Source organism: Sarcophilus harrisii, chromosome 3, assembly GCF_902635505.1.
Source record: "Sarcophilus harrisii chromosome 3, mSarHar1.11, whole genome shotgun sequence".
NCBI classification, from domain to species: Eukaryota; Metazoa; Chordata; class Mammalia; order Dasyuromorphia; family Dasyuridae; genus Sarcophilus; species Sarcophilus harrisii.
Window position 1 is genome coordinate 197,856,723 of NC_045428.1, and position 25,408 is coordinate 197,882,130.

Sequence of the window (25,408 nt, forward strand, 5' to 3'; positions counted from 1 at the left end):
GATCTAACCATTCTGGAGAGCAATTTGAAACTATGCTCAAAAAGTTATGAACTGTGCATAACCTTTGATCTAGCAGTGTTACTGCTGGGCTTATATCCCAAAGAGATTTTAAAGGAGGAAAAGGGACCCACATGTGCAAAAATGTTTGTGGCAGCCTTCTTTGTGGTGGCAAGAAACTGGAAACTGAGTGGATGCCCATCAATTGGAGAATGGCTGAATAAATTATGCTATGATTGTTATGGAATATTATTGTTTGTAAGAAACAACTAGCAGAATGATTTCAGAGAGGCCTGGAGAGACTTACATGAACTGATGCTAAGTGAAATGAGCAGAACCAGATCATTATATATGGCAGCGACAAGACTATATGATGATCAGTTCTGATGGACGTAGCCCTCTTCAACAATGAGATGATTCAAACCAATTCTACTTGTTCAGTGATGAAGAGAACCATCTATACCCAGAGAGAGGACTGTGGGAACTGAGTGTAGACCACAACATAGTATTCTCACTCTCTCTGTTGTTTGCTTACATTTTGTTTTCTTTCACAGTTTTTTTCCTTCTTGATATGATTTTTCTTGTGCAGGAAGATAACTGTATAAATAGGTATACATATATTGAATTTAACATATATTTTAACATATTTAATGAATTGAACTACCTGCCATCTGGGGGAGGGGATGGGGGGAAAGAGGAGGGGAAAATTTGGAACATGTTTTGCAAGGGTCACTACTGAAAAATTACCCATGCATATGTTTTGTAAATAAAAAGCTTTAACAATAATAATTACATATATATATATATATATAAATAAAATAAATGTTGAAAACTATCTTTACATTTAATTGGAAAAAATACTTAGTAAGGGAAAAAATTAAACTCCTTGAGGGAAGGGACTATATTTTTGCTTTTCTTGTTTCCTTCACAATGCCACACAAAGCAAGCACTTATTAAATGCTTATTGATGATGGTAATGAGGATGACAATGAAGATAAATGCCAACAAGTTCTTACATTCTCCAAATATATAGCATGAAGTACTAATGTACTTTCTTTGAAAACAAGGAACACATTTCATATTGCTCAGTGACATATGCTATGTCATATACATGCCATATTAGGCCAATAAAATAGGTTTCTTACTAATTCCAAATTTAATTCTTGACTTATTTAAACAAAGTTATTAAATAGTTTTTGTTTCATGGTCACAGAGCAATTTGTACTGGGCAGCATCAATTGCTTCCTACTTCTACGTGGGATTAGTCTCAGTCTGGGATAATATTAATTTGAATAGTTTAAGCTCCAACCTTTGTCTCTCTCTTTTTCTTGCTGTGTGTGTGTGTGTGTGTGTGTGTGTGTGTGTGTGTGTGTGTGTGTATGGTAGATAAGTCCTTTAAAATCATTACTTTATTTCTTGGCTCATGTCACTTCTTATAATATTTTCTCAGTCATTTGTTCTTGCTACCAATTATTTATAAACAATCAAGACAGAGAAGATTGAATCAACAAAACAAAGTTCATATATGTTGCCTAGTGGAAGATCCAAGCTCTCAGTTATTTTTCCACTTGAACATGGCCCACTAGAAATCACATTTAACTTTTGTCTTTCACCTTTAATTCAGTGTATTGCTTTTGGGACAAAGGATTTGTTTCCACCTAAGATTTTCCTACATCAAAATGATCAGTTCATAACCATCAGTCCATATTTGCAACCTAGCTTCATATGCACAGTCTTTAAGCTTTTTGAGTAAAAGCTGAGAGAGCAAGTCTTGCTCTCACTAAGTGCTGTTTTGGCAAATGAACAGGTTTCTGGTGACTATAAGTCTCTTGGTACAAGATTATTCATAGCCCTACAGACTGGCATTTGTGTAAGTATGAAAGGCTTGCCCGCATCTACAAAGGTCAATCCCGGCAAACTCATGAGGCAGACTAGATTTTAAAAAGCTTATTCACATTTGCTGATCCATCAATTTTCAAATGGCTCTGAATGAATTTTAAGACAATTTGGCCTTTTCTTTCATTCTGTTTTCCTTCTCTTAAGTAAATGTAGGTGAAATCATTCAGTGGCTTAATAGAAACAGATTTGCAATAATAAGGGACAACTCCTAAAACAATTCTTAGATCTAGAAAGTTCTTTATATGGGCCAATTCAGAACATTTCTATCTTCTCTGGGTGAGTTTCCATACTTTGCTGTGACAGTACACGTGCAACTCATGTACTTGGAGGGTCTATAAAACTGGAATTTGTCAATGGAAAGCTTAATGCTTCTTCTCCTTTAAAGTTTACTCATTTTACAATGATCACCCAATCAGGAGCCTTGTGGCTGTTTTATACCTAGTTCCTAGACACTCCTTATGCTTCCTCAATTATTAAATGCTTGGCTCATAGTTTTCTTTCTTAATTCCAGCCCTCATATTGTACTCCCTCAAACTTCCTAATCTCCATTTTCTCAAATTATTCATTTCCCATGATTTATTCTCCATAGACTCACATCTACACATGATGGTCATATCCTCATTAAAGTTCTATATCCATATATGCATGAACTTTGAAATCCTTTTACCTCATTATAACCTGTTATCATATGACCTATCCACCCAAACTCTCTCCTTTGCCCTCATTATAACACTTTAACCCATCCTGTAGCCCCCCCCCCCCCAATCTCTGCTACTTTCTCTTTTCTTCCCCATCTTGACACATGGGGTGAATCAGTTGAATTCTACACTGCCATCTCTCAAATGACCACTTACTCTATTAAAGATTTTGTCCTGCCAAATTTGGACTGCTCCCATCATCTATTACTTTCACCCCCCTACTCACATGATGCTGAATAAAACTTAATAAAATCACAAAGGCATGGCTGACTGGTTTCTCCAAAAAAAAATTTTTTTTCTATAATTTCAATTAGGTCCTCAATGTAGCAAGGCAATTCTTTTATATTCTCTATGCCATCGTGACACTTACTGCTGAGGTTATTCTAAACTTTTCATTACTTCTCAAATCTTATAGCATTCTTCCCACCTCTCAAGATTGAGAACTTTATCTCATTAAAAACTTTTTCTTCATTGTGTTCCCTCTTGTCCTTGACATCATTTCACAACAATCAGATGACTCCTATTACTATCTTCTTTCCATCTTATATAACAAAATGCCTCTTCTTAACAACACAATCATCTCTGTCTTCTCTGACCCGTTGCTCTATCATTCCTACTTTTTCACCAATTTTCAATCTTGTCCTATCTCCTGGTAATTTGCATATTGTCTATAAAAACAACCATTTCTTTTCCATTCTCAAAACCTCTCATCTAATTCAGCTAGCCTTCCATATTTCCCCTCCCTTTATAATTAACTCCTTGAGGAAGCTGTCTATATTTGGTGCATCCAATTTTAAAAAAAATTTATTATCTTCTTAAATCTTTGTAATCTAGCTTCTGATCTCTCATTCAACTATTTTCTCCAAAGTTCCAATGATCTTTGATTGCAAAATTGAATTCTTTTCCCAGTCTTCATCCTTCTGCCACTGACAATTATCCTTTTCTAAGTATTTTCACTTTATATAACTTTCCCTCTTTCTAATTTTATTATTCGAGATCCTACCACATTCCTTCGTTCTCATCCTTAACCCCTTACTTTTTTACGCCTGAAACCCCTTATCCAATAAATTGTTATATACTTTCTTCTTTCCTTTGACTTGCACTAACTTGGTTCAGGGGGACTCTTCATAACCTAAACTACTGCAATATCCTGCTGCCTGGCCTTCCTCTATCCAGTCTTTTTCTGTTCTGGTCTGTCCTCTATCCAATCATCGAACTGACAATCTTAAAATAGACATAGATCTGACAAAGTCACCTCCTTTCCTACTATTAACAAATTTCAGTTTCTCCCTATTCCTCCATATATGTAAAAAATTCTGTTTAGCTTTTACAGACCTACATTTCCCTATGTGGCTTTTTACCTTACCCTATGTCCCAGTTTTTTAAACTGTGATTAGGGACTCCATATAGGGTCTTGCAATTGAAAGTGGGAGGGGCTCGTAAAGTTATGATTTGTTGTCAGTAAATGTTTGATTTGTGTACCTATATAACCTAAATAACTATCTAGGTCATGTATACATATCTGGGGAGGAAAGGGGTCGTTAGTGGAAAAAGTTGAAGTAGCTCTGCCCTACGCCATATACTGTTAACTCAAAACACAAGATCTGTAGGTTCCATGAATTTTCATTGGCTGTCCCCCATTTTTGGAACTTCTCTCCCTACACCACATGTTACTCGAAATACTCCATCTCTAGGTTACATGAATTTTCCATGGCTGTCTCCATTTCTGGAACTTCCCTCCCCATTGTTTTTGCCTCAACTTCCCTGGCTTCCTTCAAATCTCAGCTAAATTCCTTCCTCTCCCTCTATTCTGAAATCTGGGAAAATCTGAACTGAATAGCCTACTATACAACCATCAATTCTATATTTAAAAAGCCTGTTGATTATAGTATAAAAAAAGCAAGCTTTATTTGCTATAATTGAGAGGATCACTAATTTGGAATGACCTGGATTTGACTCCTGGATGTAGTGTTTACTTTCTATTTAAGTTTTGGGAGAAATCACTTAATTTATTAATGTATTTGCTTTCTCATCTGTAAAATAAGGACATAAAGATAGTGTTAGAAAGAATTTTGAAATCAGCTAGTTTAATCTGCTCATTTTATGCAAGAAAACTGAAATGAGAGGCTAATGATTTATCAAGGCGACTTTGCTATCTTTGCTCAGGACATTAATAAAATCTGTTGTTTTTCCAGTGTTTTTCCAAAGATGACATTGCTAGCAGGTATACTGATACTTCCAAGTATTTCAAATCTCCAACTATTTTGTCATTTGTTGAATAAATCTTTGTTAAAAGAAATAAAAGTATCTCTCCTCAACAAAAAGAAAATTATCAAAATTATTAAAAAAACAAAAACAAAAAAAAACCTTCCAAAAGAATAAGAAAAGCTGAGCTCAAAGCACAGTTGCCAAGGGAAAACAAATACATTTTTTAAAAAAATCTTTTAAAAGTCTCTTGAAGCTTAAATAATGTTAGAAAGGTAATTAATTACCAATAAGTAGCAGCAATTCTGTCTCTACTTATTCTATTTCCCAGACTTTGGATGGAGCTTCTAAAAGTAGGTTGTGATATGAATTTCAAAGAAAACAGGTACCTAGAATTCAAATTGTATAAATGAAATTAAGACTCATACTTCACAAAACATGTTTTAGCTCTCTAAAGTACTTAAAAAAAAATAGAATGTTTATTTGCCTTGGATCTTGTCACTTTAATATACAATAAGTTTCTTGAAAGCAAGGATCTTCCCTTAACTAAATTTTCTACTTTTACCAGTGCCTATCTGTGCTCTCCACACAAGTTACTGTTGTCCATTCATTTCAATCATGTCTGATTCTCTATGACCCACTTTGAGATTTTCTTGGCAAAGATTTCCTTCTTCAGCTCATTTTGCAGATGATGAAACCGAGGAAAACGGTTAAATGATTTACACAAGGTCACATAGCATGTGCCAGAGGCTGCATTTGAACTTGGATCTTCCTGATTCCAGGCCTGATACACTATCCGCTGTGCCACCTAATTGCCCCATAGATGTAGGCACTTAATATTTATTTTATTGTAAAAATTGCAAGGTTCAATTTCTTTTGAGTGACAAATCTAAAAGGCTGGATCTGAAAAATATAAACATATAGAGACCAAAAATGGCATATCTTGCCCACAAAATTAAAACCTAATACAAAGTATGCTATCTTTAGCTTATGGAACCCAAAACTATAGGTTTTGAAGGGCTACTCTCCTCTCCCTCTCCACACATTCTTGCCTTCCTCATTTTCCACACTATTTTTCTTGCACTATAGCATACTATAGTACTAACAGTGGGTGATAAAGTTTATAAAAATAAGTTTTAATTGATGTTTTGTTTTTACCTCCTCTTCATTTCAAAATATGTTTTTTGGAAAATTAGATTTTCCAAAGGACACATTTCTTTTCTCTTGTACCTAGAGTCATCCCCTTGTAACAAAGGGATGGGGGGGGGGGGGGCAGGGAAGAACATCAACAAAAATAACATTTCAATACTGACAATATAATGCAGTGTTTCACACCCATAGTTCAACAGCTCTGAAAAGGAAAGAGGAATATTTGTCTCTTTCTTTTTTGGGGTCAAATTTAAAGATTAGAAGAACAAAGCATTCAGTCTGGAGTTTCTCTGATGGTTTTATTTTTCTGTTTACATTATTGTAGCAAAGGAAAATTTTATCTCTCTCTCTCTCTCTCTCTATATATATATATACGTACACATATACACGTATACGTTTTAAATTTCATGATTTAATAGCATGCATTTTATCTTTTGTACTTTACTCTTTCCTTTAGTTAAGGATATATTTTTATATAGTCTCACATATGTATAGGTGTACATATATGTACATATATTTTTCTTTTAACTACACACTTCACTTTACATCAGTTTATATAAAGCTTCCTATGTTTCTCTATAGTCATCATTTCTTACAGTACAGTAATAAATCCATTCACACGTTCAGTATTATTATTTACCTGGCCTTCTTCAATCAGTAGGCTTCTACTTTGTTCCCAGTTCTTTGTTATCATTAAAAGTTGTTCTACAAATACTCCTACCAGCAGGATCTCTGGGCCAAACGGAATGAATAGTTTATTTTAGTCCCATTAAAAAAAAAAAAAAAACTAAACTAATTCCAAATTGTTTTCCAGAATAACTGGATGAATTCACTGCTCTATTGTACTTCATTTTCTAAAACCTATCCAACATTAGATCATTGAAAATGGGAATTGTGTCTTGGGAATAAGGTGAAACCTTAGAATTGTTTCCATTTGCACTTTGCACTTCTCTTGTGATTTGAATCAATTTTTCATATTTTTGTTCTTGTTTGACAAATTAGAAAATGGTTCTTGGTCTTGTATGTTTGTTAGTTCTGATATAAAGGATTCCTCCAATTAACATCTCTTATTCTAGATACTCACTTTGTTCATGGAAAAGCCTTTCAATTTCATGAAATAAAATATCATGAATTGTTTTTTATGATTTTTTTTCTTTTCTTTGGATAAGAATTCTCCTAACAATAGCTAAAAGTTTTGATTCTATTTTTAAAAATAATTATTTTTGATATTCAAGTCTTACATTCATTCTGTGCCTATTGTAAAATATGGTGTAAGATGTTCAACTAAATTTAATTTTTGCCAAACTGATCTCTAATTTTAACAGCTATTTTTAACAAATAGGGAATTTTTCACCAAGTAACATTCTTAGGTTTATAAAAAGCTGGATTATCAAATTCTGCTTTTTTTGGTGGTTCTACTAACTTGTCTTCTTAGATATAGGATGTGTATATGTGTTGCATATATACACATACAGATATATGTTTGTGTGTATATACACATACACACACACAGGAGTTCCAAATAGTTGTGATGATTATTGTTTCATTGTATAATTAGAAAGCTGGAAGTGCTTCATTTCTTCTTATTTCTTTACTTCCTTTAGATTCTAAATTTTGGTAACTCCAAAGCAATTATAATTATAGATCTATAAATTATTCCCTTTGTAGTTTGATTAGCATTGCAATAAAACTAAGTATCTCTGCATGTTACATATGAAACATTTCTTACTGCACTATAACACTGTATGTTGTATGCATATACCAGTTTTCCCCAGTAGCCTACTAATGAGCATGAATATTTTGTGATATTAGACCTTTATTTCTGACTTACTTGAGGAAGGTATATGCCTGATAGGAATTGCTATGTGAAAAAGAAAAAAAAAAGTTTATTCTCTTTCCTTCTGTAACTTCAAAGTGAAACTAGAATGGTTGTACAGAACTGACAACATTTCAGGAGTAGCTGCCTTCCAACTTGCCCTTTCTACACTGAATGTATCAGCACTGACAGTTTGAAAAATTTAAATAAGGGTTGTTCTAATTTGCATTTCTCTTAGTAATTTGGAGCATGTTTCTTTTTGGTTATTGGTGGTGTGAATTAATTCATCATTTGAGAAACTATTTTCATATTCTCGGACTACTTAAATCTATAGGGAAATGCCTTCTAGTGCTAGATATTTTTCAATTTTCTATATATCTTGAACATCCAACTTGCTGTGGCATGCTTTTCTTATTCTATAATTTCTCTCTTTATTCTATCTTTATTAGTTTTATTCATTCAAAAGCTTTTTCATCTAATGGAGGACTTGAGGACTTTTTTATTTTTAAATAAAGATTCAACTCAAAGCTTGTTCTTTTAGGGATTTGGGGGAGAGGTTTTTTCATTAACATCAGGATGACAGATGTAGCACTGAAAGGTATTTTCTCTTCCACCCTGGAAGGTTTGCTCCTTAAAAAGGAAGCCAACCAACAAGGACTACTACTTTATTTTGATTTGTAGTCCCTCCCCTTAAATGTGTCACCAACCATGTTCTACATTTTAAAAAAAGTACTGATTATTTTTGTGGAGGAAGCAGTGATTAGATCTATACTGACTGTGAGTGAGAACAGCATGGTCCTAGATGCTGAGATAAAGAGAACATAATTTTGGTTTTAAGTGAACTTGTGAGGAAAAAGGATAAAGGTAAATATAATTTCAAGTAAAAAGGGCATGGGATCAAAGAAGAGATGCAAAATGCTTTATGCAAATAAGGATAGAGAGATCATAGGACACTATCAGCTACAGGAGAGAGGTGAAGGAAATCCATTTAATGAAGAAGGTAGTATTCAAAATGGGTTGTGATAAGACAAAGATTTCAACTGGCAGAGATAACTGGATGAAATCAGAGAACAGCACAATCTGTGTAGAACAGAATACACGGCTAAGAGGGATTTTAATTTCTTCTTCTGGCAACAAAAGCCATCTAACCTTTTCTGTTTCATGGAACTTCTTCTAGCATTCTGAAATCTCTAGAAACCACTTCTTAGAAGTTTTTAAATGAATGAAACAAAATGTAAAGAATTACAAGGGAAACCCAATTATATTGAAAAATTATCAAAATTATTTTTTTAAAACAAGTTCCCAGACATCAGATTACCTTACATTACAAAATTTTGAAGAAAGAAGTGACATGGCTTTGACAACATTGTAAAGAAAGAATTAGAGAGGGCATATATTAAAATAGTCCTGGTGAAAGGTGACAGTACTTGAACTAAGACTGTGTGTCAAGTGAAGATGAGAATATGCCAAGAAGGCCACAGAGCTGATTATAATTCAACAATATTTTCTAAATGTTTTCTTTAGATTTTTTCTTTTTAGTTTTTTTTTTTAGAAACTTGTTCTTTTCTTCTTTCACATGGTAAAAAAACAGATGTAGATGAAATGTAAAATTTTTAAAAGTCAGAAAAATACTTAATTTTATGTTTAATCATTTAACTTTTCAAAAATGTCTTTGACAGTAAAAACAATGTTTTTTTAATGATATTTATTTGATAAACGTAGTTATTCCTCTAAAACATATTAAAATAGAAAACATGTTCTTCTGATCAATTATACAAAGAAAATACCAATATAGTAATAAAAATACTGAAAATATATGAAAGCACCAGAACATTAGAATAATTACACTGGCAACAATTCTAAGAATATATTTCTTGCAATTGTACAATAAAGTGCTATTAAATCCAGTCAAAATTAGTGGCAAAATTTTGAAAAGTTATTGTATTATGAAATTGAGGCTAGGTTCATCAGCTACCACAATTCTAGACAACTAGCTAATCAACTCAATGATAAATTTTTTAGCTTCCAAAATGACAACTGGTTAAAAAAATTTTAATGTTGGACCTCAATAATCTGTTAATAAACAATTAATGACGACTTTGAATATAAAAGCACTTAGAAGACAAATTGTATAGAACCAAAAAACAATGACAGTACATATAAGACACAAGATCAGATGAAATCAAACACATATAGATATAAGATTAAGTATGAAAGGTAAGTGTGCTGAAACATTTGATTTTTATAGTATAGTTTCAGTAATTCTGCTAACTTACAATTAATCATCTCATCAACATTAACACTTATACCACTGAATTCAATAATGAACGAATGATCAAATTTCAAGCAAAAACAGTCAACATTATTGCATTTCAAAACATTAAAAGGACACTGTTAGGACAAATAATTTTCAAATATAAGTAGATGATTTCTTCAGTTGGCAAGAACAAAGTACACACACTTGGGACTTAACTATTTAAACCAGTAACACAGCATACATAGAAAATCCACTGTGAACATATATCAGTAGAAAATCAAAAGTACTTAGTAAGGTGGAGAGCAGTCATTTTCACATCTGGAGTTCAAAAACTGAAATAGAAAAACTAAATTAAGAAAAAAAAAAATCACAGCAGTGTCCTTTTAATGCTTTAATGCCTAGACCAATCTGAAGAATCTCTATAATACCAATATTCATAAATAATTTTCTAAAGAGCCAACCCCTAAAGACAGATGGTCACATCTTATAGCAGAGTTTAAAAAAAAAAAAAAAAAAAAGGCACAAACAAAAAAACTCTACCTTAAACCCCAAATTCAAATAGCCCTTGATCAAATCTCAAGCTTTATGTGACAAGTATATTTGTCATATACTTAGGACTGAGAATTGAAACTCTTCCCAATGAAATAAACTTCAAATCAAATTTCTGATCTTAATTATACAATAATTCAAGTACTAAGGCAGAATACCAAACAAATCAAATAAATATGCATTAAAAACCTCATGATCCTTTCCAGGCTCTCTCTCTTTTAAAAAGAATTGGCAATGTCATATCAAAGTGCCCACAGAGATGCCCCATATTTCTTAAGTTTTATTTAATTCTAACTGATTTCAACCAGGAATGTGTATGAATTAATAATATCATTACATTTTTCAAATGTTAAAGCTTTCACAAAACCTTTCTGAATGAATGACGTCTACAAGGCATATTCAAGTGCCTCCTCTATTTGGGGAAAATGAAGAGTTTTGGTTGTAGTGTAATTTCAGAACTACAAATGGCTAATCAGGCCTTTGTAAGAGACCAAAAAACACCCAAACCAAACCAAAAAAAAAAAAAACAAAAAACTAATATGGGTACAACAGATTTCCCCTCACAAAATAGGTTTTGTCTAAATGTATTATAGTAAAGTGAACAAGAGTTGCTTTAAAAAAATCTTTTCTGGGAAAAATCTTATGAAAAAATATTAAAGTAAAAGCCACAAAAATGAAGTGGTTAGTTTTAAACGGATTATATCTAAATTAGAGTATTATTAGTCAAAAAGCCCTAAACTTATAGAAAGCAGGTCGTCTTCAAGGAATACTGATAGGAAACAAAGGCTGAAGGTGGTTTGGCATTAAATAGTTTTACATTCCAAAAGAAGATTGACTATAACCTGCTAGTAGTTGTCATGATTTTATCATGATTACATAAATTATTCTGTATAAGTAGGTTTTCTTACTCAATATACACTTCCTTTATATACATAATATAGAAAAGCTAATCCATTTGGCTCAACTACAATAATTCAGTTTCATAAAAAAGACAGATTATAGCTTTTGGCTGCAACAAAGCATATGCTTGCATTTTCAGTTCAGCTTATTCAAGATGATGATAAAACTGAAACAAGTCATATTTTAAAGTACTTCAACCAAAAGGAAAAAATAATTTATGTTCAGAATAATAACATCCCATGGTTTTATTTTCACTTATAAGATAACTAGTCATCTATAGTCAACTTCTTCTGTTTTCTTAATGTAGATTCTCATTCTAATATTCTTCTCTTCCCATGACAGACTGGCTCCTCTTTGTCACTCACTTCTTAAATGTCAAAGAATATCAGAGCGCTGTACTTTGGTCTCCAGGGAGCATATGTTTACATGACTTTTTTCTAATTGGATAAATTTTGGGTCTGATTCCTCTTCGCATTAATTAGGAGAGCCAGCTATGTCTTTTACAGAGTATTTGTCCCTTGATTATACAGCAGATAGAAGCAAGAAGTAGCAAAAGCAAGTAAGAGCACAGTTAAATAAAACAGCAGCTGTTGAAACCACAGACAACGATCAACTTCATCTTGAAGTTTCCTACTGATGTCTAGTAAACGGGTGAGCTGAGAAAAAAAGAGATGAAACACTGCATCCATAAAATATTATATTTATCAGGTGAATGGTGAATAGGCACATTTGAAATCCAAACACTTAGGTAATACAGTTAAATGCAAACAATTAAGTAATGTAATTTGAAATCCACATGCTTAAGTAATATAATTAAGATGGACAAAAACTGACTAAAAGCTATATATGCAGCACCAAAATATATTACTGATGTGAGTGTGCCTAATTACTTTGTAATTCAAAAGGTTGCATTTTGGTAGGAAAAGGGGGAGGGGAGCACTAACTTCTAGAGATAGAGAAACTTGCTAGCTACTAGAAGCTATTCAAGTTCAGAGAATCAATGAGAGTGGGAATGAAATCATTTAATTCTACTCTCCATATTTAACAAGAAACTGAGGCACAGAAGTGAAATAACGCCATCTAGGGGAGGGGGTGGGGGTGGGGTAAGAGGTGAAAAATTGGAACAAGAGGTTTGGCAATTGTTAATGCTGTAAAGTTACCCATGTATATATCCTGTAAATAAAAGGCTATTAAATAAAAAAAATAAAAATAAAAATAAAAAAAAAAAAGAAGTGAAATAACTTCTCCAAGGTCCATAATCAGGGACAAAGATTAACTTCCAAACTAGGTTTTGTAACTACTGGTGGTAAAGTCTTTTCTATGACAATATGCTACTGCCATGTGACTATCCATCAACCATCGATTCAAATGGCCACACAGCACCCCATAAATCCATCTGACTGGCAGAAATGAATTTATTATAAACTCATTTATTATACTAAATAGTAATTCCCCCAATAGATAGCAGAGATCCCTAAAGGCAATGGCTTTGTCAACTTTCTTCAAAACTCCAAAGTACTCTGTGCATTGTACTGTTGTTTTAAAAAAAAAAAAAGATTGGGATTTGAAAGATTTATAACTCCCAAAAGTAAAATAAAATTCTATCCATGGGCTATTTAGGCCTTCCTCAAGAAGAAGCAATCCAACACTCTTTTAGATCTCCAACATAAAATATTTTTTGTTTAACTTGGGAAAAAAATGTATTTCTAATGCTGATAATGTAGAGTTGGAATTTCATCTTAACATCTAATATAGAAAGGAATAAAACTTACTTGCAAATGTATGTCCTCACTGCTTTTGGATGGAATGTTAAAAGAATTTTCTTTTAATGTAAGAGAAGATGGTTTACTGCTATCAACGTGGCATCTTAACCTGTGAAAATTTTCTTCAATCTTAGTATATAGTATTCAGCAAAATAATTCAAAACATTTAAAATTTTGAAAATTCCCTTCCTATAGTAGTAAGGCTATGTCACTCATCTCCAATACTCCTGACTGTTCTAGTAATAAAAATTTATTAGTAGGCAAGCTCTACATTTTTATTCTGACTAGAATTTAGTGAACCTACTAGCTAAATTATGCTGAAAATATAGACAAGATACATAAGAGAGTAGAAACAGGGTAAAAAAATGAATCTATGATATATTTTGATTTTTGTTTCTTTAGAAAAATCAGTTAGACAAAATTGGGACAATTAATATACTTTCAAATGCATGAAAGTAGTTTTGACTTGTTATACTAGTTTTAAATTTTTATACTTATTCTATTTTCAAATAATAAAGAAAACTTTTAATCCTATTTAATAGTTGTTTTAACAGTTAAGCATATTTAACAGACTTCAAGTACCCTAATTTAAGGTAAATAGCAATATATAATTCCATCTTTTTGTTATTGTTGTTGTTCAATAGATAGTCTGACGTTTAAACTACAGATAAGTCTGACCTGTGTTTATTCTCAACAGGAAGTCCCATGTAAGGACACTCAGAACTCGAACAAAACTTAATTTTCTAGTTCTTTTAAACTATATTTCTGACATGAACTTATCTTTCTATTCATATTAAAGTTACTATGATTTGTCTCAGTTAACACGGCATATATTTATTTTTTACTTAACTGTACATAAAGATGCCTTGAACCCAAGCTTACCTATGTTCCATTATTTTGTTTCTGGGTGCATCCTTCCAGAACTGTGCCAAATCTGCTGGCCCTGTACCACAAGGCTGTTCCATTTCTGCAGCCATTATTAGAAAACGATCTTGAGGGGAAATTGTGAAACCTCCAGCCACAAATAATTCAGCACAGCAATGAGGAAGGGAGAAAGGGGGAAAAATGTAGAAGAGGAAGAATAAAAGAAAACCAAGAAGGTAGGCAAACAAAGAGAGAAAAATGTCACTTGCTTATCTGAATTAAGGTATATTTTTACTTTTCAATTTATTAAAAGTCGCAGAATACTCTGATTCAATCTTTTGACTAAAAGCCACAATTTTAGAACAATTAGAAAAGAAAAAGAGGAAAAGAAGTGCTGATTTAATAAAGAAAAGATTCTTTAAAAAATTAAAGATTCAGATCTTATGGGTAGCTAACAAAATTCCACTTGGAAGTGACCCAATTTAACTTACCCCCATGAAGAGACACCACTACATCTAATGATGCACCAGGGTCACAGCAACTATTACTTGGCTTAACTCTGTATTTGTCTGGAGCTGTTGTTCTTACCTAAAACAATAAGTATACTTCATAGATTAAAAATTCTAGCTTCACTTAATATAAAATCAATTTAAGCTAATACAACAAGCATTTATTGAATGCCTACTATGTGCAATGCACTGTGCTAAGTCAAAATAAATAAGTAAACAAAAAGATGCAACTATCCCTGGACTCAAGGAACACACATTCTACAATACAAAATATATATACACATAAGGACATGCAAAATATATAGAGAGAAATACAAAGTAGTTTCAGTGGAAGGAGAAAGAACAATAATAACATGGAAATAAGGAGAGGGTGCATGTAGGAAATGGTACATGACCTGAGCCTTAAAGAAAGCAAAAGTGTCTAAGGAAAGAGGTAAGGGGAAAAGAATTACTATCAGAGACAAAGAAGATGGTCAGTGCACAAGGGTGGGTATGGAATATCAAGCACTGGAATACCCAGTGAGATATGCTCTAAAAATAGTTCAAATGTGAAATAAACTAAAAATGATCTTAAAATTAATAATCTGCTCTTCTAAAGGGATTAGGGTGGAATGACCCTGTGATTTCACTGGTATAATAAATGTACAATAAGAAAACTCTTACTACCATGGAAAGTTAGAATGCTTTAAAACTTGGAAGTCTTCAGACAATTGCTCAGAGCACTGAGAAACTGAATGACTCACCCAGATGAGAGAGATGGGATCTAAACCTAGCACTTTTTGATTAGAAAGTCCCTCTGCCAGACTGCCTATTCTATTTAAAAAACCCAGAAAATTTAAAAAGCAATCTGATGGATAGACATAAAATCTTTGTTTTAAAAGATAAATACATCAAATCCAGTGATTTAGTATTTCCCATGATCCTTGCTGAACTATCATAAATACTTAGATTAAAAAAAGAACATAATACAGGAAAAGAATAATTTTTTAAAACTCAAAACTACATACTTGAAAGATCCTACATAATGCTGTTCACCAGTAAACCTTAGATAGTAACAGTATACCTAAGATTGTAAAGCAAATTTAATGTATATTAAATATTAAAGTTTAAAACATTACTGCACAATGACCATAAAAGTTAAATTATACATACATAAACGTACATCCACACACATATATTCATACAGCTATAGCTATATAGGTTATAGGCATCATTTTCATTAATGAGCTAAATGTTGAATCCAAACTTTGAAAATATGCATACTGAAGAAAGGCATTTTGCAATATGTTTTCTATCTAATTAAATTATTTCCAGCAAAAAAAAAAAAAAAAAAAAAAAAAAGATTTCCCAGTATTTTAATTTATGTTGAATATTATTTTATTATTCAATGTTAAAAGTTCTGAAGAAAAAAATACTAGAGGAAATCAAAATCCAGATAGGATAAAAATAAATTATAATTCTATATGCTTAAAAATCAGAACTCTAAAATAATTGATAGAAGACAAAGAACTTTTGGAAGAGTTATGACATGACTCAAATTTATGCAAAGACCTTTATACTACATCTTTCATCATCAATCTTTTGAATGTATTTACTAAAATGATTCCCAAAGCCTGTCTTCAAAATTTGCCTTATGTCTATCAGATAACTTCCTTAAAATTAGACTGGTTTTGTGATGATTGTAGATTTTAAGCAATTTACCTTAAATGCAACTACATTTTTTGTTACATTTGTGAGAACTATTAAGCATTTCTTCTCTCCAATTTCTTTGGATCCAAAATAAAGTTCTTCAGCAGGGCTATATGTAAACAAAACAAGATTTCTATTTAGTTTGAATAATCCTTTGAATAATAATCCTACACCTAGAATTAATCCCAATCAAAAATACAAAATGTTTTTCTTTAGTATTTGTATTCAGAAACATAAGTCTATTGATACAAAATTTCAAAAAAGACAAAAAGTAGATGCTATTCTACCATTATAAACACAATTTATATAATCATACAGTATTAAGATTTGTCCTGTCCCAAAGTGCAAAACAAAAAAATCATAATGCTGGCTCACACTTATACAGCCCTAGAAATTGCTTCTCCTTAAATCTATGAGACAGGCTATAACAAGACTAATCATCGTTCATTTTGCAAATTTAAAAATCAAACAAACAATGAGGCTCAGAAAAGTAAAGTGATTTCCTCATAATAAAAAAGATAAAGGCTAGAACTCAAGCCTATGAATCATTTTTCAAGTTCATTTTTTTCTATCATATTATATTCTTTTAAGAGGCAAGAAAAGAATCAGGAGGGGTAGGATCATCAATTCTTTAATGTGTGATTTCAAAGCATATTTAACTTCTTGGGAGATTTTATTCAAAAATGATCAAACATATTCAAGAATTGAAAATTACAACCATAATTAAAAGTACTATATTATAAAAATTGAATATAACAGGAAATAATAATAATTTGAAAGATAATTATAAGGATAGAATGTGATCAAAATGCAATTTGAAATTTTGATATGGGGTATTTTTTTATAATTTAGACAGAATTTCAGCACTACAAAAAAAATTCAAATAAAATTTTGGTTAAAATTGGCAAGGAAAAACCCATGACAGAATACTGTTTCCAATCTGGAATTAATTGAATGATATTTCCCTTTTTGCTTTAATGACAACATTAAAACAGAACTCAATAATACTTTTGAATTAAGAGTTCACTTGGCCAAACTGCATTAGGTTTCTCTGAAAGACAATACGCATCATAATATTTCAGTTCATTAAAAAAAAAAAAATTTAAACTCCCCCCTCTCTCAATCATTCCAAATTAAGTTTTGCATCAAGTATTTCTGGGTGTCAGAGAAGTTTTCAAAAAATATCAAAAATTTTACTTCTTTCTTTTACAAGATCAACTTTTGATATGGTATTAGTATTATCTTCAAATGGGAAGTTAGCCTTGATAGAATATTGGTCTTGGAGTCAGGAAGACCTGTGTTCCAGATCTATGTCTGATATATTGGCTGCGACTGTGCACAGCTTGCACAAGTCAAGTTTCTATCTCCTTATCTGTGTATTTCCAAAAAGCAATGAACCATATAAGACATATATTTCACAACTCTCTTAAAATCACTATACATATGACTACATATAGTTAAGAATAATCAAATTTTGAAATCTTTACCTGATATGCAATAGGACTCCTTTAAACATGCTTAATGATTTCTTTAAAGTTTTTATCTTTGAATCCACTTTATCACTCTCTTCTATTTTGGAAATTTGTTCTATTGAACTAATCTGTTGGAGGAAAAACCAGTAATTATAAAGAAATGGAAGGTAATCAACCTATTGACAATTAAACAAGTTATTCTGCTGAAAATAATATCAAAGGACAATTTTCCTATTATTGTCATCACCATTAAAAACATTTATTAAGTAATGCTGTGTGACAGGTATCAAGGATATGGAAAAACTGAAAAACATCCTCAAAAGATTTACAATCTCTAGGAACTCTAATTAAATCATACAACAGCCTTTTAAATTTTATTTAAATTAGAACACTATAATCGGCTTAGGGAGAATAAATTATATACTGAACATAAGAGCCAAAAGAAGAAACAAAAAAATCAGTGCAAATTGTGACTGTCCATTGCTTAATATACAGGTCATTTAAGATAACATAAATGTTCCCGTATTTTTTTTCCCATCTCTTATACCTGATTTCATCTTACTTTTAAAATTACCTTTCTGGGCATAACAAGTTGTTCTTCACTGGAATTTGCTTCCCCAGTTTCTTTATTATCTGTTTCTATATCCTCTTTACTTTCAGTTTCATCCTCACTAGTAATAGGTCCATTTTCACACAAAGGGGTTTGAAAATCATCATCCACTAGGGGTGGATAACTATACTTGAAAGGATCCTGAAACATAAAGAATAAAATATTTGTCATTATCACAAAGGTGTTAGGAAGGAAAAGAAATAAATTATTTCCCCAAATGGATTGAAAATATACTTAGTCTTAAAGTGATTAAAGTTCAATTATTTTAAGTTTTTTTTTTTTTTATTTCTAAATTTTCAGTTACAAAAATCCTATGGAGAAATGACTATTAAAAAAATAAGAATTTTTTTTTTAAGCTACACTATTTCTAATTTGAAGATTCAAAAACAACGAACAAAAAGTCATTTTGTACAGATTTTTGGATTCAACTTTTGACGACTAAGTCCAAGTTGGCCTAGTAATCAGTATGTGATGTTAACAGCCTAGAAAAATAAGGCTTTAAAAACATTCACTTCATGTTTTAACTGATATATTACTCTATAAAATATTACATTTAAAAAATGTCTTTTGCACAAGTAGTTACAGCTTAATATTCACATAATTTATAATATTTAATTGATGTTCCTTTGGCCCCAAGTGCCAATCATCCAGTCATAATATGAATAGAGAAATTGTGGTGTTATGAGAAGAGGGCTGGATCTAGAATAAGAAGATCTAGTTCTGGTCCTTACATTCTTTTATTGCATTACTGTGCACAGAGACAGTTGGACTAGATGATCTCTAATACTTCTTTCATCACAAAGCCTATGACCCATTTGGCTTAAAATTTAAAATTAATTTTGTTAAGGCATTACAGATTTCTTTTCATGATGTATATTTATATTTTAAGAAATTGTTGCTTTATGAGTACTGGGTACCTATGATCTTACTCTATGTAATAATTCTATTTTCCACTGCTAGATTCTTAAGGGTCCCTCCCCTCCCCCAACTAAGGAAAAATACAAGATCTTATCTACAAATATTTTAGACTTGTCAACCACCATACTTACAGTTCCACCCATGTGTGGGGGCAAGTATTCTATGCTGACGTGCTCCTGCACTTCATTTTTACCAGTAAACTTCAACATGTTCACTGCTTCTGGACCAAGCCAGCCTTTCACAATTTTAAAAGCAGCTAGAGAATATACAATAATTTCATTAAATTGTTTCTTATTTAAATTATCGTACACATCACAAAAGGCTGGTCTAAGAATTTAAGTCATTTTTTTTTTCTTAAAAGATATATTTATTAACATTTTCTAATGCTAGAAGAGAGTTATACCATTGTTGTACTTTATAGTTTCTAAATGCCTGACATTCAGAAAGCCATTTTCATCAAGGCTTTGGACCTTACAGAAATCTATGTTGACTCCAGCTGCTATATTCTCAAAGATTGGGTTCACTATCACAAGTGTGGAATGAAATGGACAAATGGTTTAATATCTGTTAAGTAAACTGCAATGTTTTCACTGGCACTGCTTACCCATGGTGGGAGCAGCCTGTGTAGGTTAACTTCATGTCAGAGCCAGATACCATCCATATCAAGACAGTATCTCTGGTATAGTGGATTGACATCACAATCAATCAACCAGCATTTAGGTGCCTACTGTGTGTCAAACACTGTGAACAATCTGGGAACACAAGATTTGGGACCCCAACTTTTTACCTCTGCTCAAGATTTTCTCTCATCTAAGAACTCTCAGTTTATTTCTCAGAAGACCTACTAACCACATTTGTGGAACTTACCCGTTAGGGCAAAGAACAAATTATCTATGAAAAAGGGATAAAAATGCCATGAAACATACACCAATGTGATTATTTGGTAATTCTCCTCTACAAGCTTCCATTTTGATTTAGTTAATATGGATTTTTTTTTTAAACTGGTCTAAACAGTTAAAGCATATCCAGTGAGAAATAATGAAATATATATTTCTATTACTAGGCATGTGAATTTGTTACCGATGTTCTCTGAGCTCATCTTTGAAATGGTGAGGAAAAAGAGCTTTGTAATCCTTGTTAACATATATAAATAAGGTTTACAAAGCTTTATATAATATATGTTAAGGTCTACTTAGGAGGCTTTTTTCTTTATGTATAATTTTATGTATTTTAATTTATATTAAAATAAATTTCAAATACATATTCAAGATGTAGTATCTATCTATCTATATATATTCTTTAACTCAATGTAGTTCACCTTGTCTTTCTCAATATATTTTCAATATTTCAAATATATTTAAATATTATGTATTCAAAATAGCTTATTACAGATAAATATTACATAATTTTAAAACCTCTTTTAATGTATATTGTATCTTAAAATATATTTCCTAAGTAAGATGTACTAGAATGGGATGACAAATATATAATATACACATGCTAATAAAATTTATAATTTATAAGGTTTAAATATATTTTATATGTATATTATTTAATATCCTATAAAATTTTAAAGTAAGGTAGGTTGGACCAGGATGATTGAAGAAAGCAAGTAAAAAGATGTAACTCAGAATATAACCATCAGGAAATTCCAAGTTGATACGCGTTTATGTCTTCGAGATAGCCCACAGCTTGGTATAAACCGCTAAGAGGTCAAAGTATATGGAAATTTTTGTCACCACCTTTTTAAACATATTGTAATTACAAATTGCTTTTCAAAATGGCTGGACCAATTCAGACTCACCAATGGTACATCAATGTACCTGTCTTCTTAGCTCCCCCAAAACTGACTCTTCCTATGTTTCATCATCAATGACACTTTGATGAGTGTGATAAAAAACCTTTCCAGATTTAGTTCATACTAATTCCTGGACTTCATGAACTGAACAAGCTGACTTCAACATTTTATTCTTTTACCTCTGTATACATAAGATGTTCCTCATGTTGGAATGCATTCCCTCTTCCGTCCCCTTTTCAAAAACTGTCTTCCTTCAAAGGTTCACGGATTTGTTAACCTACAGTATTTCCTACAATTTTTTGAAGACAACAGTAGAAGTAAAGGAAGCTTTCCAAGATCATCCCATTTCTTTCTAATCTCATTTTGCCTTGTTTTTTCTTTTTTGTTGTTGTTGTTTTGTTTTTTTGTGAAGAGTTGGGGTTAAGTGACTTGCCGAGGGTCACATAACTAGGAAGTTTTAAGTGTCTGAGTTTGTATTTGAACTCGGGTCCTCCTGACTATAAGGTCAGTGCTCTATTCACTGTATATCTAGCTACCCACAATCTCATTTTTTTCTTACACTAAACTTGGATATGTGTTTTATTCCCATAACATGACGTAAGCTTGAGGGCAGCAAGAGTGTTGTTTTTGTCTTTGTATTCCAGACCTAGCACAATGGTATGTATACAGACATTTCATAAATGCTTGCTGAATTGAAATGGCAACATTTTATACATTGGTTAAATCTGTTTTATGATTTTTTTCTCTAGATTATAGATGTAAAATTATGTATAGGCATGTGTATCATATGTTTGTATATGTATTTATGCCTAAACTTTATATTATGCCCACTGACTACTATAACAGAACACTAACATTTATTTTTACATACAAAGATAAAGACAGTCATTCTAAAATTTTTTCATGCCATGGTAGAAAACATTTGGAGTAGCAGTCAAAGGACACAGACAAATCCCAGCTCTATTACTTAGCACTTCTGTGACTAAGCAAATCATTTATGTCTTATGGCTTTACTCACTGGGAAAACGAAATGATTAGACTAAATGATATCTAAGGTTTCATATCTTTAAAAGCTACTGTTACCTAAAATAAGTTAGAAAACATGATGTGCGCAATTGTCAAGAGAGTTTCATAGACTTTTCTAATTAATCTTTTTAAAAATCTATTCTAAGTATTCTGGTCCTAAAGAACTTTGGTAGAGAGTAAGAATCTTTACAATTTGAGGATGAATGGCCTTTAAAAGAGAAATAATTTTTCTGCCACTTTACAAAGGCCTCTGTTTCCCTGATAAATCTCTTGATGTTTGCAGGCAGAGGCTTCTAAGAGTACCTCTGAAGTCTAGACAGATAGTCCAGGGACTTCAATATTCTATAGGGCTTTACATTCTAAGGAAGTTCATAAAACTTATTAACACCATATATATATGGATAAAGAAAAAACAGAGACTATGGGATGGTAAAGGGTATTTTGTGCTATATGGAAATTCTCAAGTAAAATAAACTCACCATTCATTATCCATGGCATATCAAAGACTACAATTTTTGCTGAAAGATAAAAGAATGAATGAATTTAATAAAGCTTAACACTTCTATAGTAATACAAATTATCTATTTACATCAATCCTAAAAATTGGACTAAGAAGCTAAAACTAAAACTAGGAAACTTGCAAACTGGATGGCCTATTACTAATGAAATGTATAGTACAGACTATATAGTGCCAACAGTATTGGCAAACCAACTTGTCATAATGATATGATTCTAGTACTGTCTCCTGGCAACTCTATCAACCTTCAGTTCTTCTACTGGTGCTGCTGTCTTCTAAGCATGAAGAAATGTAAGAAAGCATTGAGTAGTTAGCAGACTAATGCCAACTACTGATAAATCAGTAAATGAATGAGGAGAGAAGAGGACAGGGAGTTTTAAAAGAGGCATAAAGAAGATTAGAGACAGAGAGGGGGCAAGGAAAAAGAAGACAAAGATTAACAATGTTTTTTTAAATCAATAATGAGGGAAGAGTGAAAATTGGTCTACTAAATTTTGGGAGGCAGTGAGCTTTTTGAAAAGTGATTTCCACATCTAGATTATATTTTTAAAATATTTACTGAAATTAATTGTGTTAACTTTTAATGGTAATTTTAAAATATGTTCAAGCAAACAAAAATAATTGATATTTTATTATATACGTGTGTGTGTGTGTGTGTACACACACTTTTTTTTTTTTTTTTGCTGAGGCAATTGGGGTTAAGTGACTTGCCCAGGGTCACACAGCTAGAAAGTGTTAAGTGTCTGAGATCATGCCATCACATTTGAACTCAGGTCCTCCTGACTTCAGGGCTGTTGCTCTATCCACTGCGCCACCTAGCTGCCCCATAATTGACATATTTAACACAATGAAATCCATACTTCCAAACACAAAAAATATGAGTTTCATATAGAGATGAAGATATTAAGCAGATACTTGTAACTGTGAGAAAAAGCCAGAAAAATACAAAAGGGATTTGTTATAAATTCTATTCTTAGAATTCAAATGCATAAAAATGAACCATCATTCTTCCAAGCATGTAGAGTTCCTGAAGTACATACATATATTACAAATAAAGAGCAAATATTTTGCAGACAGCTCACTGTAGTTAAATCTTTCAGATAAATTTAAACTGAATCTCAAGTTTAAGATTTTACAATTATGTTCTAAGCATATAAATCAACTAAAGGTACAAATACCTTATAAAATTATTTTTGAAAATACTGCATTCATGCAAAACTAAATGGTGGGTATAAAAAACATTTTAAAATGAATCTACGTAATTGAGAAAATACTGTATAGAAAAAACCTTCAAAGAAGACTATTTTAAAACTCTTTTTAAGATTAATATACACATACACTCACCCCAATTATAAATTAATCTTTCAATTCAATTCAGGTCACTGGCATTCAAATTCATTTTTGCAAAGATTCTTTGTTTTTAAATGTGCTTTCTTTACTTCAAATAGCAGGCAAATACAATTATTCAAAAGATTTCCAAGTCCTTTGGAAAGCTTAAAACACTATATAAACTATTTCCATTTTTTAAAAAAATCAGGAAAACAAGATGGCCATGTAATAAATCAACACAGCCTCATAATGACCACTGATAATGATTTACATACCTTAATAAATCAAATGTATAAAATCAAGTCAAGAGAAAGCTAAAACAACTTCAAAATTGTGGACTCCCATATTAGACATGAGCAAACTGGCCCTTTGCTTAGAACAGAGAGATTACTAGTATTTGCACTGGGAAACATAACTCGGTAACCAGGATATTAATCAATATAAATTCAAAAACTAAGCAATAGAGAAATATTATCATAGAGATTTCTTCTCATTTATTATTTCATGTTAGAGCAATATTCAGTGGGGAAATGAAAGTAAGTCATCACAGCATCTGGGCAATAATATCCAAAAGAACATTGATTATATGGTATTATACAAGGATTTAGGTGGTTGTTAAGTTTTTAACTAATTTCTTGATCCTGTCTTTTCCCATCTGTCCTTTTTAAAAAGGCTTTTCTTTTTAACTTAAAAATGTTAGCATTCAGTTGCTGAAATGACATATGCAATAAATAGAACAAAAACACCTAAGTTGGTTGCTACAGATTTTCTTTCTTTTAGAGAATAAAGTATAAAAAAAATCTGACTTCTGTATACTAGATCCTATGATCAAGCATTTTTTGGTGATATTTTATGACTAGGGGTTTACTGAATTAAATTATTCTTTCTTCAATGTAAAAATAAAACACCAGCACTGTAACATTATTTAAAATGAATAATTTTAAAGATAGTTAACTATGATAATTATGTACAAATACATAGATAGATATACTTTGTGAAACATGCAGATATATACATGTGGTGTATATAGTTATTATATATATGTGTATGTATGTATATAAATGTAGATTTATTTTTATAAAGAATAAAATTAAAGAACTGTTTTGTTTTGAAGTTTGCAAAAGTGCTGGTGGTAGATTTCAGGAATATAAAAATATTACTAAATAAATATTTCATTAAAATATTTACATTAAAACAAAATAGTTCATTACAAAAATAAAAATTCCATAGGTCAAACTCTTCTTACAAGGCAAAACATCTACAGCAAAAGTATTTGAAATCTATAAAAAGAAACCAGTTACTTACTGAGGTATTTAGGATAATAAACCTTAAAGCAGTTGATGATGAACCGAACAATATCCATGTCCTAGAATAAAGATTACATTTAATAAATGAAGATTTCTACACTATATAATTTAAATATAATCTGTCCAAAGAAAATGG

The 25,408-nt window shown here is 31.5% G+C and overlaps 1 protein-coding gene across 5 annotated transcripts in view; it reads right to left on the reverse strand.

Annotated features, from left to right (window-relative positions):
• Nucleotides 1-2,470: 2,470 nt before the first annotated feature.
• Nucleotides 2,471-25,408, reverse strand: part of MOSPD2 (motile sperm domain containing 2) — a 57,511-nt gene continuing 34,573 nt past the window's right edge. Inside the window, exons 6-16 of one of the 5 annotated variants that reach the window (XR_001120826.3) lie at nucleotides 25,271-25,331; nucleotides 22,599-22,637; nucleotides 19,427-19,551; nucleotides 18,342-18,518; nucleotides 17,783-17,895; nucleotides 16,308-16,404; nucleotides 14,589-14,685; nucleotides 14,116-14,245; nucleotides 13,243-13,342; nucleotides 6,589-6,680; nucleotides 2,471-5,702 (exon numbers count right to left, since the gene is read on the reverse strand). Coding sequence is in view for 4 of the 5 variants with exons in the window: in XM_012546073.3 (XP_012401527.1) it covers nucleotides 11,971-12,126; nucleotides 13,243-13,342; nucleotides 14,116-14,245; nucleotides 14,589-14,685; nucleotides 16,308-16,404; nucleotides 17,783-17,895; nucleotides 18,342-18,518; nucleotides 19,427-19,551; nucleotides 22,599-22,637; nucleotides 25,271-25,331 (1,095 nt within the window). In the remaining variant the exon portion in view is untranslated. Of the gene's footprint in view, nucleotides 5,703-6,497; nucleotides 6,681-9,800; nucleotides 12,127-13,242; nucleotides 13,343-14,115; nucleotides 14,246-14,588; nucleotides 14,686-16,307; nucleotides 16,405-17,782; nucleotides 17,896-18,341; nucleotides 18,519-19,426; nucleotides 19,552-22,598; nucleotides 22,638-25,270; nucleotides 25,332-25,408 lie in introns of those variants that run through there. The other 4 variants (XM_023500326.2, XM_023500327.2, XM_012546074.3 and 1 more) reach the window with 4 other exon arrangements.